Below are 19558 nucleotides of genomic sequence, written 5' to 3'. Positions count from 1 at the left end.
ATAAATTAAGGAACAATAGTATTGAAATATCACCATTTTGCAAACTTTGATTAATGGATGGAGTTTGGCAATTGTGCTGATTAATTGTTTGTGTCAACTTGGTTAGGCTATAGTATACAGTCATTCAATTAAACACAAATCTAGATGTTACTGGGAAGGTATTTTGTAGATATGGTTACCATCTATGGGCAGCTAACTGTACATCATAAAGGAGATTATCCTCAATAATCTGGGTGAGGCTTGTCCAATTAGTTGAAAAGCATTAAAAACAAAGCTGATGTTTCCCAGAAGAATTCTCCCTGGCTGCAGTATCAACTTCGCCAGTCATGTGCCTCCTGATGGAACTCTACCACCTAGGATGTATTCTCGCCGAACAAAGTCAAACCTGATTCTGATCAAGCCCTTTTTTTTTCTTAAGAGATAGGGGTCTTGCTGTGCTGCCCAGGCTGTTCTCAAACACCTGGCCCTAAGCAATCCTCCTGCCTCAGCCTCCTAAAGTGAGCCACCATACCTGGCCCTGATCAAGCCTTTCAATCTAACTCCTGCAATATATTAAATGGCATCCATGGGGATGCAATCAGCGAAATCAGACTGTGGAACTTTGACCTGGGACAAATAACCAGCTTCTTTCCTCAAATACATTACAATTAATCGATCAACCAGTAAGGAGGGGAAGGGATGATCTATAGATTAAAGGAGATTTAAGAAATATAGTAAACAATTGCAATGTATGAAATTTGGACAAATTACTTTTAAAAAGATGCTTTATGAGACAATCAGGGAAATTTGGGCACTGAGTAGATATTTAATAACATTAAGGAATTGTGATTAATATTTTCAAGACGTCATAGTGGCTTGTGTTTTTAAAAGAACTCTTATCTTTAGAGATCCATAGATACATATCTTAAAGATACATATCTTAAAGATAAGATGCTCTTATCTTTAGAGATCCATTCATGGATAGAAGGACATCACGGTTGGGATTGGCTTCAATATAATGGGTGTGTGAGGGGGAGGGTAGTGGTGAGAGTCTAGATGAAAGGACATCAGGTGTGAGTTGCTAACTGCTGCAACTGAGTGGTATAGGGAGCTTTAGCTTGCAGCTGTTTCTACTTTGGGATACAGTGGGCATTTTCCCCAATTAAAAAACAGCAAGACTGAGCTCCAACCTACAGGAAGAGGGAAGGGAAGAGAGGGGCACTCTCCCCTTCGCTTTAAGGTCACTTTCCAGAAATCACACACTTACTTATTCTGCTTACATCCTACTGGTTAGAACTTAGCCACATAGCCACACCGAGCTTCAAAAGAATATGGAAAATGTAGTCTTTATTCTGGGCATATCGTGTATGCATAAAAATCAGGAGTCCTTTTACCAAGAAAGAAGGGGGAACAGGTACTATGAGAAGACTTTAGGGATCTCTGCTACACAGGCAAGGGCAAAACATCTATTTAAAAATCAGTTGGAACATGTCATTCCCTCCCTCCATGTCTGATAATATAATGTAGGAAATACTTAATAATTGTCCTTTGGAATTTGAGCAAAAGGGATCGTAAATATGACAGATTTTTGGTTGTTATGCCACAATTCTCCCTAAAAACTGGCAATAAGTTTTGCTGTCCTAAACTGTAAGGCAAGATGAAAACCTCTCAGTTAACTAGAGATCAAATACCACCATATCAAACCACATTGAAACAATAGTCTCTGTTATAATAAAGAATTTTTCCAAGCTCAGTACAATAGAAAAATTGGAACAATCATTACAGTCTGATCTGCACTGATAAGAAGCAGTGGTAGACACACAGTGCTCCCTTCCATTAATCTGGGCCACTAACCCTTACGTGGACCCTGGACTGTCACCGGATAAATTCATCCACCCAGAAAACCTTCAGCACACTTAATATACGCAGGTAGTTCTAAGCAATCACCTATTCAGCACTCCTGCAGACTGTACTCTCAAGTACTGCTGTCTGCCTCCTCCAATGATGTAACATCAACAACCCAACTCCTTAGGAGATCACATGACACGATCACGTGACACAATATCTGGAACAGAGGAAATGTCAAACAGCTTTAGCTTTTACTGTCGCTATTTTAAAATCAGCACTACACCCAGCACTTGAAGCACACTGCTTTAAAAGAAGAATTGTTAAACAAAAATTTTTAAATGTAGTAAAAGAGATCTAGTTAGGCCTACCTATATTTTTGACGGTATTAAGAAGGTAAGAGGTGTCTGTTTACACAGATTAAGCTCACTGAAAAAACACTAGTATATTAATGAAAAGTTGTTTAGGTTAATATAAGAACCTTCATTAAAAACCTACAGTATCAAGAACATCTTTCATTTCTTCATGAGAGGGAACAGAATCATTCAATAAAATGAAAAACAACTTTTAAAAAAAATCTTCATTTTTAAAAACAACCTCAGACATTGAAATAAAAATTCATCCTATGGAAGATTACTGGAATCAGAATTGTCTGTACTCCCTCATCCCCAAACCAAAATAAGTGGATAAGTGAAAGTCATTGAAAATTTAGTACAGTAGTAACCAGTTTTTTGAAGTCAGGTCTATATATCTGTATAAAAAGAATACCTTACTGCTGTCCGAATTGAGATTCTTACTTGAAAAATAAAGGAATGGTTCAACAGAAATCACTGATTTATAGACCTGTAAGAAGTCTAATCCTTTAATTTTTTAGAGTACAATGGTGTCATCATAGCTCACAGTAACCTCTAACTCCTGGGCTCAAGTGATCCTCCTGCCTCAGCCTCCCGAGTATCAGGGACTACAGGCGTACACCACCACATCTGGCTAATTTTTCTTATTTTTTGTAGACATTGGGCCTTATAAACTGGTCTTGAACTCCTGGCCTGAAACAATCCAACTGCCTCGGCCTCCCAGAGTGCTGAGATTACAGGCGTGAGCCACCGTGCCCGGCTTTATTTCATCTTTTGGAGGTCTTTTCTTTTATTGTTTTAAAAATACAGAAGTACAGAGAATAATGTTAACACGTATTTCCCATGCAGGATTAACAAAGTTTAAGAATTTGCATATTTGCTTCACATATTTTTTAATGAAAAGCAAGCAAGTATTTTTCCATCCGCCTGTCATTCTCCTCCTTTCCCAGAGACAATCACTCTTTTTTTTTTTTTTTTTTTTTTTTTTTTTGAGACAGAGTCTCACTTTGTTGCCCAGGCTAGAGTGAGTGCCGTGGCGTCAGCCTGGCTCACAGCAACCTCAATCTCCTGGGCTCAAGCAATCCTCCTGCCTCAGCCTCCCGGGTAGCTGGGACTACAGGCATGCGCCACCATGCCCGGCTAATTTTTTTTTGTATATATATTTTTAGTTGGTCAATTAATTTCTTTCTACTTTTGGTAGAGACAGGGTCTCGCTCAGGCTGGTTTCGAACTCCTGACCTTGAGCAATCCGCCCCTCTCAGCCTCCCAAAGTGCTAGGATTACAGGCGTGAGCCACCGCGCCCGGCGGCAATCACTCTTATATAGTGTGAATCCTTGAAAGTGTGCTTTTATACTTTAACTACATTGGCTATAGGTATCCATTGAAAATACACTGAATTGTTCTGACCTTTTATTAGTTTTACATAAACAAGTTATACACACCATCTGCAACTTCTTTTCATTCAGGGTTTAGTCACATATAAGTACATACAGATCTAGCTTGTTCATTTTAACCATTGTTTATATCATAATAAATTATATGAATATGTAATTATCCATTTTCGTATAGGTGATCATGTGAATTTTTTCCAATTTTCCAATATTACAAATAATGTGACAGTTAACATCTTTGCATATGACTGTTAGTATACATGTATATTGTGAATATTTACAATATTACATAATGTGAATATTTCCAATATTACAAATAAGTTAACATCTTTGCATATGACTGTTAGTATACATGTATATTTCTACAGGGTAATATACCTAGAATTGGATTCACTGGGTCTTAAGAGTGCAAATTTTTAACTTTACGTACTATTACTAGATTATTCTCCATGTGCTAATCTCAATTTATACTAAGTGGTTATATCAACCAGTACTCCGGTAAGTTTTTTGTTTACCCACATTCTTACATACATTTGTAATGATTGAGACATTTTAATTTTTGCTAATCTTCTAATGTAAAATGGTGCCTCATCGTTATATTATTTATTTGCCTGAAAACCAGTGTTTATTTGCCACTTAGGTTTCCTTTACTGTGAACTGCCTATTTCCATGGTTTGCTCATTTTTGTGAAGGGCTTTGTCTTACTCTTATTGCTTTGTAGTAGTTCTTTACCTATTCTTAGTACTATTAATGGTTTTTTATATGTTGCAAATACCTTCTCCCTCTATTAGTTTATTTTTAACCCATGTATGGTGTCTTTTATTTTATCAGAAACTTTTAATTTTGATATGATGAAATTTGTCAATTTTTCTATGAATGACAGACATATTGAAGAAATCCATTTCCTACTCTAAGACATAACTACCCCTGAGCTAATATATTGCCTTAATTTCTAAAACTTATATATGTATATGTGTATGTGCATATAGGCTTTTTTGTTCGTTTTGATTTTTTTTTTTTTGAGACAGAGTCTCACTTTGTTGCCCAGGCTAGAGTGAGTGCTGTGGCGTCAGCCTAGGTCACAGCAACCTCAATCTCCTGGGCTCAAGTGATCCTTCTGCTTCAGCCTCCCGAGTAGCTGGGACTACAGGCATGAGCCACCATGTTTGGCTTTTTTTTTTTTTTTTTTTTGGTATATATATATATATATTTTTTTTATAGTTGCAGCAAGTGGTATGTAAGGTATATATATTTTTAGTTGGTCAATTAATTTCTTTCTAATTTTGGTAGAGACGGGGGGGGGGGTCAGGGGGTCTCGCTCAGGCTGGTTTTGAACTCCTGACCTTGAGCGATCTGCCCACCTCGGCCTCCCAGAGTGCTAGGATTACAGGCGTGAGCCACCACACCCGGCCTGTTTGTTTTTTTTTTTTTACTTCCTTGTTATATGAAGCTTCCTAAGAAAGGGTACATAGCAGGTAAAAACGTTTGAGAACATGTATGTCTGAAAATTATCTACATCTCTCCCCCATACTTAATGATAACTTGGATAGGAATAGAATTTCAGATTAGAAATAATTTTTCCAAAAATTTTGAAAGGACCATTCTATGGTCTACATGTTTCCAGTGTTATTGTTGAGAGAAGTCCAATACCATTCTGGTTCCATATCCCAAATTTTGTTGATATTGTCTCTTCTATTATTCTTATTTCTTATGAAGTTATGCCATTTAAATTTTTAAAATCCTTTTTCTATCATTTCAGTAGGATTTTAGGAGGGAGTTAATGTGTTCAATGACTATCTTTAACCAGAAATCATTTTAGTTATCCATAATTCCTCCTACTTTACTCTGTATGCTGAGAGTCTCCACTCAAACACTAGTGGCATTTTAGGTGGGATAAGTAAGTCTTTGGTGTGCCACATTGTGCCAGGATTTACAAAACATTTATCACAATCCTTCTGTTCTTTTTCATACTGCCCTGTTCTTGCCTTATGGCTTTCATTCTTTCATCTTCTTGAATATTATAAATTTAAAATTTTTTCCATGCCATCCTATTAGTTTTGGGGTACAAATCTCCTATTTGCAGCATCTGCCAAGTTTCCTTCCTTGTGGTTAATTTCCTTACATAATTTATAATCTTTGTGAGCTCATCTACAGAGAGATTGCTATCTAACAAGAGTCAGGTGTTCCTTGAGCTATGGAAACTTTGCTACAATGGAGAGGTTTCTGCTTGGCCCTGGATTTCAGAGGTACCAGATTGGTTAATATATCAACTTCTTAGAGTGTGGCCCCTGGCCATGTGGCAATGTAAATCACACCTTACTCGAGCTGGTACAGACCATGAAGCTCTACCTGTAGCAGCTGACTCTTTTCTTACCATAGCTCAGGTGGATAGCAAGCTTCCTTGCAGCTGCCTCAGGCCAGTGGGGATGGGGGTGGTATTTTTCTAGTTATCATCTTAGGGTCAAGGTACTTATGGAAGATTGCATCTTTCAAAGATGGTAGTTTTCACTAATGCATATCCAATCCCACATGCTCTTCCTCCAGTGCGATATTGACATTCCTCCATCAAGAGCTGAGCTCGGGGTTCCTTTTCCTGAAACTAACTTCCTCAGCCAAAAAAGTCCAGCGGAAGTAAGTCACACTTTGAGCTTTCCAACACTAGGCCAGAAAAAGTGATATTTGGCTTGACTCTCTCAGGACACTCACCTTTGAAGCCCAGTTGCCACTTTGAGAGGAAGCCAGGTGACATGGAGAGGCCATATGTAAAGATTCCAGCTGATATCCAAAGCTAAGATCTCAGTCAACAGCCAGCATCAACCACCAGACACGGGAGTAAATAAACCCTCAGGAAGATTCCAGTCCTGAGCCTTCAAATCTTCTTGCTAAGGCTTCAGACATTGTGAGGCAGAGCCAAGCTGTCCTTGCTGTGCACTGTCCGAATTCCTGTCCCAGAGAATCCATGAGCACAATAAATGGTTGTTTTGCACCACTAAGTTTTGGAGAAATTTGTTATGAAGTCATAGTAACTGGAACAGTACTCCTTTGTGACTCCCAGCTTTTAGCAGATGGCTAAACGGTGGCTTTCTGTGTGAATATTCCTTCATTCCAGGCACCTGGGGATTTCCTTCCCTTAGTTCCTAGCTCAGCCACTTATCCATAAATTACATTTGACTCAGCATTTGAAATATATTGAAGCAGAATGGGGATTCTTTTGCCAGCTCAGTCTGCCACATTGCCCAGTAGTTTCCAGAATAACTTTTTAAATAATGACATAAAGAAATGAAGAATTTATTTTATATATAAATATCTTAAAATCAAAAAGAAAAATGATAGTGAGTGCATTTATTAAAGAAGTAAGATTAAGTAACTCATTACAGAAAAAATACAAATGGTCAATAAAAAGTTCACCCTCACTAGTACTCAAATAAAAACAAGATATTATGCTGAGCTACTCCTTTCACCAATCAAAATGACAGAGATGTTTTCTGTAATATTAATAATAGACAGAATAAGATTTGTCTATTTCAAGCAATAGGCACTGTCATAAAGTTTCAGTGGGAGTATGTATTGCTGTACTATTTCCAGAGGGCAATCTAGCAATCTATGTCTTTATAATTTTATATACTTTCAACCTAGCAATTCTACTTACAGGAATTTATCCTAAAGGAATAACCATTGATACATACAAATATTTATCATCAAGGATATCAAATCCTGTATCTTTAATAATGGAAAAGAGGCTAAGAATAACCCAAACATCAAACAGCAGGAGGCGGTAAGATCATCTTTATTTTTAGGTTTGTTTGAACCAAAATAATTATCAAGTGAACGTAAAGACCAGTTATAGATTCATTGAGAAAGATATTTATTCACAATGCCAAGCATTGTGTTAGGAACTGATATACAAAATGATTAAGATACAAAAGCATACAGTCTACTTGGGGAATAAACAAACAATTACAGGTCATTATGATACAGCCATGCTCAAATTCTGCAGGACAACAGAGCCTTTGCTGACCTTACCCAGACTGGGGAAATTGGAGGGTATTGTTATTGTTCGTTAAGCAAGTGATGTTCATGCTAAGTCCCAGAGGTTTTGATGAGTAGAAATTAACTGTGGCAGAGAATGTTGAATGTCTTCTAACATTCTTGCTCCTCCTCCAGAGAATAGAGTTGTTCCTGGAAGTGGCTGCCTCCCTGTGATTGGAATGTGAGCAAATGTAATGTGCAACAGTTTGCAAAAAGCTTTTAAGAAGAGTTGGGCTTCCTCCATACTTTCTCTGTGTCCTTCTGCTGACTAGATTTAGACAAGAGTGAAATGCTACTCAATGGTAGAGTCTGGGTCCTTCTATGTTTCTGTTTCCCAAGTGAAAAAAGCCACATGGAGAACAGGAACACCTGCCTTGGAATTTTTATGTGAGCAAGAAAATAAATTTCTATATGTTAACTCACGAAAATGTTGGGACGGACCTGTTTGGCACTACAGCTGGCAGTATGAAATACATGCAACTTTTTGTTCCCAAGTAATATATCAGTTCACTTCCTCAAATATATTCACTAAGCATGTACTACATACAAATCAATGTGCCATGTTCATGAATATACAAAGATAAACTAAATAGAGATTCAGCCTTTACAGAATTTCCAGTCCAGAAGAGAGAACAATAGCCACTCATACAACTATAAAACTGTGTCTGTAAAATGAAAGCCTTAGGAAATATATTAATATAAATAATTAGAGGAGTTAAAAAAAAAAGGGGGAGATATTACTTTCACTTGGAAGTTCAAAAAGGACTTGGAACAAATTAGAAAATGACATTTAAACAGTATTTAGGCAGGAAGAAACGTGGGCAGAGGCATTCCAGGACAAAATATAGATGGGAAAGACTTCATGGAGAAAGAATACAAGTATTCTAGTTTTCCTGGAGATGGGGGGATCAAACAGGCATCATGAGAAATAAGCCGCATGGAGAACAGGAACACCTGCCTTGGAATTTTTATGTGAGCAAGAAAATAAACTTCTGTACATTAACTCTATATGTTAACTCATATTGAAATGATAAATTTGAATGAGATTACAGACAAATTTGAATGCTGGGGAAAGTGGTTTATATTGTCTTCTTTGAGTAATGGTGGACGACTGAAAGTTTTTGAACAGAGCATATATTTATAGCTGTGCTTTATGAAGATGAATATGGTAGAGACTGGAGCCAAGGTGAGAAATTAAGAGGCTATCAAAATAGAGTGCTTAAATTAGAGTAGCAGTGAGAATGCAGGATTGACATTGATCAAATTTGGTAGGTTTGACAAAGAAAAAGGAGTCAAAGATGACTGAGGCTGTGAACTGAGGTGACTAAGAATTAGGGAACCACAAGGTAAATTCAAGGAGAACACGCTAGTCTGGGGGTGCAAGGCAAAAAGGAGTTCAGTTTTAGATAAAATGAGTATAAGGCATCCAGGGGGAAATATAACCTGGATCTAAGCGGTAGGAATTGGGGGCTATAGGTTAGGCTTAGAGATGAAAATGGTTAAGAATTATCTATTTACAGGTGAAAAATAAGGGCAGAACTGCAATAAAGTTAGCAAAGGAGATTTGAAGGAGAGAAGCCAGAGATTTCCTTAAAACACACACAAGGCAGGAATATGAAGAAAAGGCAGAGAAGGAATGATCAGGGAGGCAGAGGGTCCAGAGGAACCAGCATCATAGGAAGCAATGGACCATGTCCAATTCTACAGGAGTTACTGGAGAAAGGAAATGACATTACTGTAACACAAAATACACGATTTCAGTTAATCCTCAAACAACCCGATGAAAAATGGTTCCCAGTCAATGACAGAGCAGGGATTCAGTCCCTACAAAGAACACAAGCTCCGAAGTAAATTGAACTTGGATTCTAATCTTGACTCTGCCCTTCAGTAGCTGCATAGCAACTGGGTAAGGAAGAAAATAATAGTGTCTCTGACTCTCATAAGGTTTGTGAGGAGTAAATTTTAAAATGCATGCTTAGCACAGTGCCTGACATGTTATAAACATTCAATAAGCAGAAGCTATTGTTGGAATTATTTTTAAATAATAATAAACATTTCTTTCTTACCACAGCCTGACAATGAAAAGGTAAATCAGTGAACACTTTTTGAAGGTAAGATTCTATCAACATTTTTAAATGTATATACATCCGACCTAGCAACTCTGTCTGCTTCAAGGAATTTATTCTATAGAACTGTTCCCATGTGTTAGAATGTCCATTGTTGCATTGTTTGTAATATTAGGACCACACTCAATGAAGAATGGTTATATAAATTGATACATCTGAACTATGAAATACTCAGTGCAGACATAAGTAAACTAGTATGAAAAGTATTCTCCATAACTGAAATGAAAAAAAGAATTTCTCAAAAGAATCCATGATTCTATTTATGACAAAACAAAACAAAACAAACAAAAACCAAAGGAAAAAAGAATGGAAGGATGAACACCAAATTAACAAGGGCTACAAAGCAATGAACGAAGGTAGAAAGAGGGCATTCACCTCTAACTCTATATATTCCTATACTGTTTCAATAAGAAGTACTAATGCATTATAGTGTAGTCTGAAAAATGTAAGGAAAACTTAAAAAGGAAATGTCAGAAGTATTTTGGAAGAACACCGTTGTAACAGGAGATTGTAACTTGCTATTAACCACGTACATAAAAACTCAGTAAAGATGAAGAGCAGGGATTCTTGTGTTTCAGGGAGCATAAAACCCTTAAAATGCTTGCAAAATTGTTTGCATTTGTCTGGAGAGAGGCTCCACAGCTATCCTGATGCCTATGAGAAGAGGGTTAGAACAATCTAATTCACAGGGTCCACCTTCCAAGTCCTGGTCCACATGGCCGGTGCAAGTGTGGCAGAAAGGAGTTACAGCGGTGGGCAAGGGACAAAAGCAAATGCATGCCGCCCTCCTCTTCAGTTTAAACCCTGGAGGGCTGTGGGGGTGAACCTGTAAGGGTGTGTCCACGTAAGGGATAGATGTGTGTTTGCTTGCACCAGACATGAGGGGTGTGGAGAGAAAACACAGGTCCAGCCTGCTCTTTCTCCAGTTTAGTCCCGGACCCCGCACGAGAGGGCCGCCAACTCCCCTAATAAAGCGCCTCAGGGGGAATCCTTTGGAGTGATCCACATGCCTCTCTGGGCCTCAGTTTCCCCTTCTTGGGAGGGAGCTGGACTAGATGACCTCTGTCTAGAGCCGATCTCCCTTTTCGCCCTGACCCGGAGGAAAGGTCCCGCTTCCCTCTTCCCTGCAAACTCCTTCCCCGCCTCCTTCCGGGCCAGGGCTCGTCCTGAGACCCGCCCGCCGCCCGCACTCACTGTCCCCGCAGCTCCGCCGAGGAGGGGAGGGGCTTCTTCGCAAGCCTGGCCGGTGGCTCCCAGGTCGGAGGCTCCGGTGGCTCCCAGGTCGGAGGCTCCGGCAGCGTGGTCAGCGGGGGCAGCGGGCAGCGCGGGAGCCAGCGGCTGCCCGGCGCGAAGCCCGGGCCCCGGCCCAGCCGGGCCTGGTGGCGGGCCTGGCCGCGGCGGCAGGGTGGGCCGGGCGGCCGCGCGCTCGCCCGGGCGCCGCTCTTGGGGCGAGCATGCTCCGCGGGCGGCAGCCCGGCGATGCTCGCGACCGCGGCCCGGCCCGGCCCGGCCCGGCCAGCGGCTCAGGCGGCTGCAGCGCCGCCCGCGCGACCGACGCGCGCCCGTTGCTAGGCGCCTGGAGCCTGGGGCTGCCGCAGCCGAGGTCGCGGGCCGCAGTTCCGCAGAGGAAGGGGCCCAGTGTTAGGGCTCCGGGCCAGGGCGGGTGTTTGGGCAGATCAGGGGCCGCTGGCACTCCCTAGCTTTCGGGGTGACTGCTGGGGTGGGGTCGGGGAAACGTGCTGAATCCAGGCTGGGTGAACGTCAGTCGCGACGCAAGGTGAGGGGGGCTGAAGTGCTATGCAGTATGGAGCAGGCAGTGGCAGTCAGAAAAGGTTGGTGTCATTCAGTTCTCGGAGTTGTTTCACAACATCTTGTATCAAGACTTTTTCATATTCAAAGTAACCAGGCTTTCCAAAGTACTGATGAATCTGGACCTCTCAAATCTTAGCCCAGCAACCCCGGACTAGTCCAATCTTAGGTAAGTGACAAGGTTCCACCCAGTCTGCCCCAATTTCACATTCTGACTCCTTTGTTTAGGTTCCTTTGTGAAAGGTTAAGTGTCTCCTCCCTAGCTCGGACGCCTAGCACCCTGACTCCCACAGTAGCATCTGTGTCTGTACTCTAAGTTAAATTATGTCCTGCACCTTCTGCCTTCATTTCCTCACCCCCGCTAGAGCTGCAAGCTTATCCCTGGTAATACGGTTTCAGATCCACAAACACTCCTGAAACAGGCGTCAACACACTTTTCTCAGTTTTCATTAAGCTTGATACTAATTACTACCCCTTCCTAGCTTCTCTCATTAAAAAAAAAACCAACTCAAATTAGACCTGGAATAGAATACTGGCCCCACAACTTAGTTTTAAGATCCTGGGCAAGGGAAAGTTACCCCCTTATCTAAAAAACAGGTATAATAGTTTACTTACCTAATAGAAGGATTAAGCTGCACACCAAAAATCACATGGAGTACTTAGGAAGAAAACAGTTTGGGGTTCATTCCAAAACAATTCAATTAAGAATTCAGTTCTGGGGTTGCAGTCAAAGTGGAGAACCCACCAAACTAGGATTATGTGGATTGATCCTGGCACTCAGTAAGTGATCAAATGTTTATCATCAAATGGTCTCCTTGAGTTTTGCTACTATATCCTCTTGGCTATCACATCCCTATTTGACACCCCTTCCAAACTCTAGCCTTTTCTCAAACTATTCTCTCACCAGGTATCCAAATTCTTCCTCCTTTGTGAAACTTTCCAATCTTCACTGCATGAACTGTCTCCAGTATTCCCCTAACATAGTGTTCTATTTTTATAACCCACCATTATTCCTACACAATGAAACTCAATTTTCTGAGTTCCCCAAAGTAAACTGTAACACACACACATAAACCCATGTCCCAAGACCTCATTCCTCCTTTTACCATTCCCATCACCAAATACCAGGACTACAATGTGTCAGTAATAGGAGACTCAAGATTTTAAACAGCTATTGTTCTGAAGAGGTTACATTCACTCAATCAAAAAAGTGCCTAAAATGCACCAGGTGTTGTTCCAAGTGCAAGAATAAGAGATGGCTAAGACTCAAACCTTACATTGGGGAGTGGCTGGGAAAAGCAACAAGACTTCCAGATAGTACAAAATGCTATCAACAAAAACAAACAGGGGATCCAGAAGTTGAAAGAAAAGGAAGAGGGGAGGGAGAGGAGGAAGCAAGAAGGGTTATATGAAAGATGAGTCAGGGAAGACCTTTTTCCAGAATGAAAAGGCCAAGCGCAGACCGGGGGGCGGTTGAATGTTCTAGACACAAGTATAGGTGCCAAGACCCTACATTAGAAACTTGTCATTTTTGAGGAACAAATAATATAGCTGGAAAGCCAGAAATGAAGTTATCAAATAATGGTCCCCCCAGAGATTTCCATGCCCTAATTCTGGAACCTGTGAATGTTACCTTATATGGCAACAAAAGGAACTTTGTAGATGTGCTTAAATTAAGGATTTTGAGATGGAGAGATTATCCTGGAGTATTCAAGTAGCCTAATGTAATCACAGAGGTTCTCATAAAAGAGAGGGGCAGGAAGATCAGAGAAAGATGATGGAAGGAGAGATGCCATGAGCCAAGAATTGCAAGGGGCTCCTAGAAACTGGAAAAGGCAGAGATATATTTTGGGGAGCCTTCAGAAGGAACATAGACCTATTGACACCTTGATTTGGCCCAGTGAAACAGATTTTGGACTTCTGACTTCCAGAACTGTTAGGACAATAAAGTTGTATGTCACTTAAATTTGTGGTAATTTGTTACAGCAGCAATGGGAAACTCATTCATTACTGAGTGCTTACTATGTATCAGCTACTGAGGGGGAAAGGAGGGATTTAAAAAGGCCTGGCCTAAAAGTTTACTACCTAACAGAAGGCACATGTACGAGTGCACGTTTTGGCTGTTTTTGACACCCAATCTGTAAGGGAAAACAGTGGTAGCAGAAAGTTGTCCATATTTCTGTGGAGGTGGGCCCCCAGACACCCTACGAGGCTGCATCACAAGCCGTACCTCCCCGTAGCACTCATTTCACTGTACCTGTGTTATCTCACCCAATGGCACATAAAAGCAGAGGCTATTTTCTGTTCACCATCGTACGCACACACTAAGCGCTCATGTTACATAGTAGTATTTTGAGCATTTTAAGCCAGGAACTGCTCTAAGCATTTTACTTTATCGGAAGGAACCATTTAATATTTAATCTTCATTAAAAGCCCATGAACTTAGGAATTTTTTCCCCCATTTTGCTGAGGATGAAACTGAGACAAAGATTGATTTATTGGCTGATACTAATAATTGGAAACTGGATATGAACCCAAGCAGTCTGGCCTTAAAGCCACCACTCTTAATCCAGCCCAACACAAATGCACCTTCAAAGAAAATTCTAAGTAACAACAGCTAAAGGCCACTGAGTGCAAGGCCAACTTTATAAAAATTAGGATAGTCAGGGGAAGATCTGTAAGAGAAAGCTAGAACCTTGAAGGGTACAAAAGCACATGTGAAGTAAATGGTTATAGTAGAACCTACTGGGTGCCCAGACCTTCTAGTGGAGGATCCCTTGGAAGCAATGACACAATCCTGTTATGAAAGCAGATTTATCATCCCACTTTACTCTCTGACAGTGATGCTATAAGTTTTGTCTATTTATCCCACCTCTCTGGAACTGCCTAGGTTCCTCAAGTCCCCTGCAAGAGTTTCAGCTTTCTCTATGGCAATCCTGGATCTTTGCAAGTCCTCCCTCATTTCCCCTTTTACTGGTCCTCTAGCCTCAGGTCCCACTTAGAAAGTGATTTAACACATTGACTGCCACACTAGAGAAAAGAAAGATCCGGAATCCTGTGCTTCCTAAATTTTGTTGTGAACCTAAAAAATTATTTTAAAATATGTTTTGCTAAATATTTTGTATACAGTGCCACTTCTTATATTGTTTCTATCCTAAGGAGGACTTTCAGGACACTGGAAGTGTAAAGACTGGGGGCAGGAGGTGTAACCTGTATCTACCTAACCAGTAAAACAAAATAAGAAATTTTGAAATAAACTCTTTGATTTTGGTTTTTTACATTGACCCAACAGCTCACTAAGGTAATAAATTTCTGGCAAAACATGGGTATACACATAAACACACATTTTTATAAACTAAGTTATCTTCTTATTTTCTCTCTAGAATTCACTGACCCTAAAGAAACTCACTAATCCAAAGAAATCGTTTCCAAGACCAGGAACAAGGAATTTAAAGAAATTCTTAAGTACAGGTATCTAGCTATTAATGACTATGTTCCAACAGTGCCAAAAGAATTAACAAGGGATGTTTCACAATGCATCAGAGCCTTGCACAATCAATGAGGATCATAAAAATTCTTACATTTCTGTATACATATTACAGTCTACACTTATTTTCAGTTCACTAGTCTAGGTAAGATGGTACCTAAAATAATGTTTTTTATTAAATGCCAGAACTTCCAAGTTTTGGGTCATTAATTTCACTGAGTGCTAAGATGCTACAAAATAACTTGCACAAACTTTGTTTCTTCCTTCTTAATATCCATAATATGTAATGGAATTGTTCATAATTCACCTAAGTATGGCAAAAGATGCAAATCAAGAACACGGTAGTTTAATAGGCAAGCCAAAGTCTGAGAAATAGAATTTCAGCAACTATATTTTTGGTAAACCAAACTTTTACTACTTTATCTACAAATCACATACAAATGCGTATGAAACAAGCTTTCTTTTTTTTGAGACAGAGCCTCACTCTGTTGCCCGGGCTAGAGTGCCATGGCATCAGCCTAGCTCACAGCAACCTCAAATTCCTGGGCTCAAGCAATCCTTCTGCCTCAGCCTCCTGAATAGCTGGGACTACAGGAATACACCAGCATGCCCGGCTAATTAATTTTTCTATATATTTTTAGTTGGCCAATTAATTTCTTTCTACTTTTAGTAGAGACAGGGTCTCGTTCTTGCTCAGGCTGGTTTCGAACTCCTGACCTTGAGCAATCTGCCAGCCTTGGCCTCCCAGAGTGCTAGGATTACAGGAGTGAGCCACCACGCCCGAACCAAATCGAGCTTTCTTAAACTCATTTTGACTCAGCACAATTCAAAGGTGAAAAATTATCTCCTTCTTTATAGAGAAAAACTTTAAGAACCCAAGAGATGTTTTCCTTATGATACAACTAGACCCTGATTCTGTGTATGTAATGAGCTGTTGATGTGGTGTAATTTTATCACACCAAGATCTGCCACAATAAGGCAGAGAGAGAGGCAGGCTAACAAGTCACAAATACAACAATACATTTCAATTTGAAAGCAGTCACTGTTTATTAACTGACCAGATTACAAAAATAATCATGGTAGACACCTGAAAGGAAAAAAAATAAACCCATTAAAGAAACACGCTAACAGCCCATAAGTAATATAAGTCAGTTACAAGGAAGTAACAATGAGTTTACATTTTTAAGAGCATCCAATTTTCATTTATAAATAAACTAGAAATGTATGTGTGTATATAGACTTTTCCAGAATGTCCTCAAAAGGAGTAATGAAAACAACTATAATCATATAGAAGAGTTGATTCCCCCCCCCCAGTGAAAACACTGAATAATTCAACCACCCCCATCCATATTTAACAAGCATTTAGCATTACCACTTTTACTTTGGTATTAAGACAACTTCTCTCAGGATGCAGTCTCTCACCTTAGTTCATTCTTCTGATAAGCCTATTGATCTGGTCCTCCCTGTTGCCAGCATCTCCACCTTCTACAAAATGGGTTGTCTTTTTCTTCATTCCACCCCGTGGAGATGATAACTTGAAGGGCCACAGGAAATTATTTGCTTCTTTGAAGCGTTTCCCAACAGTATAGATCTCATGAATCAGATCCTCCATGCAGATGATGCCATATTTACCTAAAAATTTTAAGGTTATTTAAGATCATTAAAGTTGCAAAAAGTTTTAAAACGATCACTATAATTTACCGGCATCCAACAATTATAGGCTGTGAGAAAAGAGTAATTCAAGAGTAAACAAAGAGGTACATATGATTTTACTTACAAAGGCTCAAGCCAATGAAATCACCTCACATTTTCCTCGGACTTATCAAGGATTAGTGAATATACAATATACTTCATAATAGTGAAAAATGTAGCACCACAAGGTGCCAGAAAATTACCATTTTGGTCTAATATCAAACTCCCTCCCCCCCAAACAGAACCTACCAAGAGATCGAGCAATCAAATCGTTATCTGTCAACGCAATTCGTTTCTTATTGATTTTGCCATAACCACGCTTGTAGATTAGTTCATTTACTGACTTTAGGTTTGGGTACCTGAAAGATAAACAGAAATGATCAAAGAATAAGATTATTATTGTTAAAGCATCTAAGATTCACTGTGCCACACAGCCAATTTACCAAACAGAAACCAAAGGAAAAAATAGGCTTACCCCCATGCAATATATGGTTCTACAATCCTCAGCATGTTAATTGAAGCCTTGTTGAGCTTAACAAAGGTTCCATTGAAGATCTGCCGAAGGCGAAGAAGCTGCAACACCTTTCGGACCTTTGGGCTCACACCATTGATACTGTAGTGGAAAGGGGCCACAATATTCTTTTGGGTTTTACCAAACTTTTTATTTTGGACAACCCACAAGTCCTACCTAAACAGATAGGAATCCTCTCATATTACAAAGATTCAAAACCACTGGTAGACACTAAACTGAATTCAACTAATGGATAGCAGCTTTAGTCTAAGGGCTCTCAACTAAACCATTAAAATGATCACCACCCCCCACAAATATTGTTATTACAATGTTTCAGAATCAGGGCTCCCAGAAAGAATGTGACATTTTGCTGGGGTTGTGTAACTTTTGTTTTAAAAACTGAACTTACCCACGGATCCTGATGACAAATGCCAATTTGGGTTCTGCAGGTACATAAAAGTTGCCTGCTTTTCTTGCCATCCTAGCCATTCGAATCTCAGTTCTGTACATCTGCCTGTATTCCTTGTGATAATGCTTAGCTTTTTCATAGATAAGCTTCCTCCTTGCCTTTCGAAGCTGAAAACCAAATTACAAGATTTTTAGCTACTAAACACAATTAGCAATACCAGCCATTCAAACAAAACAAAACAAAACCTTCCTTTGAAACCTTTTTCTTGCCAGAACACACAGTAACATTCCAAAAGGTAGACAGTGCCTCTACTTGAGAATGCCACGTTAGGGAGCTAACCAACTGCTTGGTACAGTAGTAAATGAAGTTATGTTTTGCCAAGAACATCCACCTCATTCTCAATCTCAATCACAATGCGTCTTCTGACGTGGTAAATGCCTCAAAACAGTTTACTCACCATCTTTTGGGCAAACTTCTTTCTCAGGCGTTTGATCTTCAGCTCCGCGAAATTTCTTCGCTTTTTCTTAAGGGTTTCTGGCACAGCAGGAACCTTCTTTTTCTTCTCTCTAGTATTAACAAACGGAGAACGTCAACAGCTCAAAAAACTCACGCTGCTCTATTAGTCCCAAAGTACTGAGTACTTCGGTGTTTAACAGAACGACTGTCGCTGGCTCTAACCACCTAGGTATCTTTTAGTTGCTCTGGCATGCTACGGTGTAGAATGCAGATTTTAGAATCTCTCCATGCAATAACTTTATCCTTTAACAAGGACTATTTTTACTTAAAAGCCACCACATGGGACAAAACAATAAACTCATACCAATTTCATCATCAGCCCCGGCCTCCGACGACGACTAACAAAAATCCACAGCAAATAACAACACGTGCTAAACTGAAAGACTGCTGCTGGCACCGATCCTCAATATTTAAGGGAAAGAGGTTAGGATTCTCTTTCAAAAAGCCACCGCCACCATGGATCAAGTCTCAAGCTCCACATGCTGAAAGCAAAGGCAAGACGGCAGGCACGCCTGGGCCTATTTGCAACCAAGGGCGAACCCAACTCAAGACGTTCTGCGCCTTCCTGGAAAGACCCTCCACGGAGGACTGGACCTTCACCCAGCCGGCCGGTTCCGCACATACTCCGCCCTCGCGTCTCATTCCGGGACTCTCCAAGACCTCCGCCAGAAGGCCGCCTGCCTCTCAAACTAGCTTGGGGGGGTCCCCCTGGTGTCACGAGCGTCATAAACACACAAGCAAGCGGGCGATGGTGCAAGCCACAGTCAGATGGGGAGAAAGAGAGACAAAACGTCTCTGGTTCCGACGATGGGGAAGGATTCTCAAGAAGACGAGAAACAACTTACTCTGCGCCCTCCATGGTTCCAGCCGGAAAAGAGGAAGTTGGCGCATGCGCATTGCCCACTTAAAGACTGAGCGGGAAGCCCCACGATTCATAGGCGTCCTAGGATAAGCCAGAAAATAATCCAGAACTGAAAACCCGCCCAGCAAACGCAAAATTAAGACCTGCCTAGTTTATCCTCTTCCAATAGCTTTCAGGTAAAATTCGTATGAGAAAAACATATGCATTTAATTAGACGTTTTAATCAATTCAAGAGCAAAGAGTGCTGACACCTTGACTACTCGGGGTCCTAATCCCCAGGCTGCGGTAACAAGATTAGGCTCGAGTTCCTCCCTATAATGCACTGAGGTGACGCGCCTCATGGGTACGAACTACAAATCCCGGCAGGCACCACTTCGCCGGCGGGAGGGCACCGCCTGACCGGGACTGTAGGCAGCCACTGCGGTGGTTGTTCCAGCCAGGAAAATGGGAGCCTTTTGGGCCACGTTCCAAACGGATAGCTGCAATTCGAAGTCACTTTTAGCCGCCTTCCCGGCTCTCTGCCAACCGTAGTCGCAGACTCCGGCGCC

General features: G+C 40.6%; 2 protein-coding genes across 2 annotated transcripts in view; both read right to left on the bottom strand.

The window, feature by feature from the left end:
* C7H8orf89 (chromosome 7 C8orf89 homolog) overlaps positions 1-11247 on the bottom strand; it is a 36449-nt gene extending 25202 nt beyond the window's left edge. Inside the window, exon 1 of the mRNA XM_076005211.1 lies at positions 10919-11247. The gene's annotated coding sequence lies outside the window, so the exon portion shown is untranslated. The remainder of the gene's footprint in view (positions 1-10918) is intronic.
* A 4791-nt stretch (positions 11248-16038) lies between these two features.
* RPL7 (ribosomal protein L7) lies at positions 16039-19108 on the bottom strand. The gene is made up of 7 exons (XM_076005210.1): positions 18994-19108; positions 18090-18198; positions 17633-17799; positions 17188-17325; positions 16962-17071; positions 16443-16652; positions 16039-16107 (listed from the first exon to the last, which is right to left on the bottom strand). The coding sequence occupies exons 1-6, from the start codon at positions 19005-19007 to the stop codon at positions 16444-16446; spliced, it is 747 nt and encodes a 248-aa protein (XP_075861325.1). The 5' UTR covers positions 19008-19108; the 3' UTR covers positions 16039-16107; position 16443.
* Between the last annotated feature and the right edge of the window lie 450 nt (positions 19109-19558).

This window comes from Microcebus murinus, chromosome 7 (genome assembly GCF_040939455.1).
Source record: "Microcebus murinus isolate Inina chromosome 7, M.murinus_Inina_mat1.0, whole genome shotgun sequence".
In the NCBI taxonomy this organism is placed as follows: Eukaryota; Metazoa; Chordata; class Mammalia; order Primates; family Cheirogaleidae; genus Microcebus; species Microcebus murinus.
Note: the sequence above shows the minus strand (reverse complement) of the source record. Positions and strands in the feature narration are given on the sequence as shown.

Bases quoted from the DNA above. Each gene is read 5' to 3' on its own strand.
- RPL7 (XM_076005210.1), bottom strand. The intron at 17,800-18,089 runs GTGAGTAAACTG...TTTGGTTTTCAG, and splicing joins AGAAGTTTGCCCAAAAGATG to CTTCGAAAGGCAAGGAGGAA. The intron at 17,072-17,187 runs GTAAGCCTATTT...TTTATCTTTCAG, and splicing joins GAACCATATATTGCATGGGG to GTACCCAAACCTAAAGTCAG.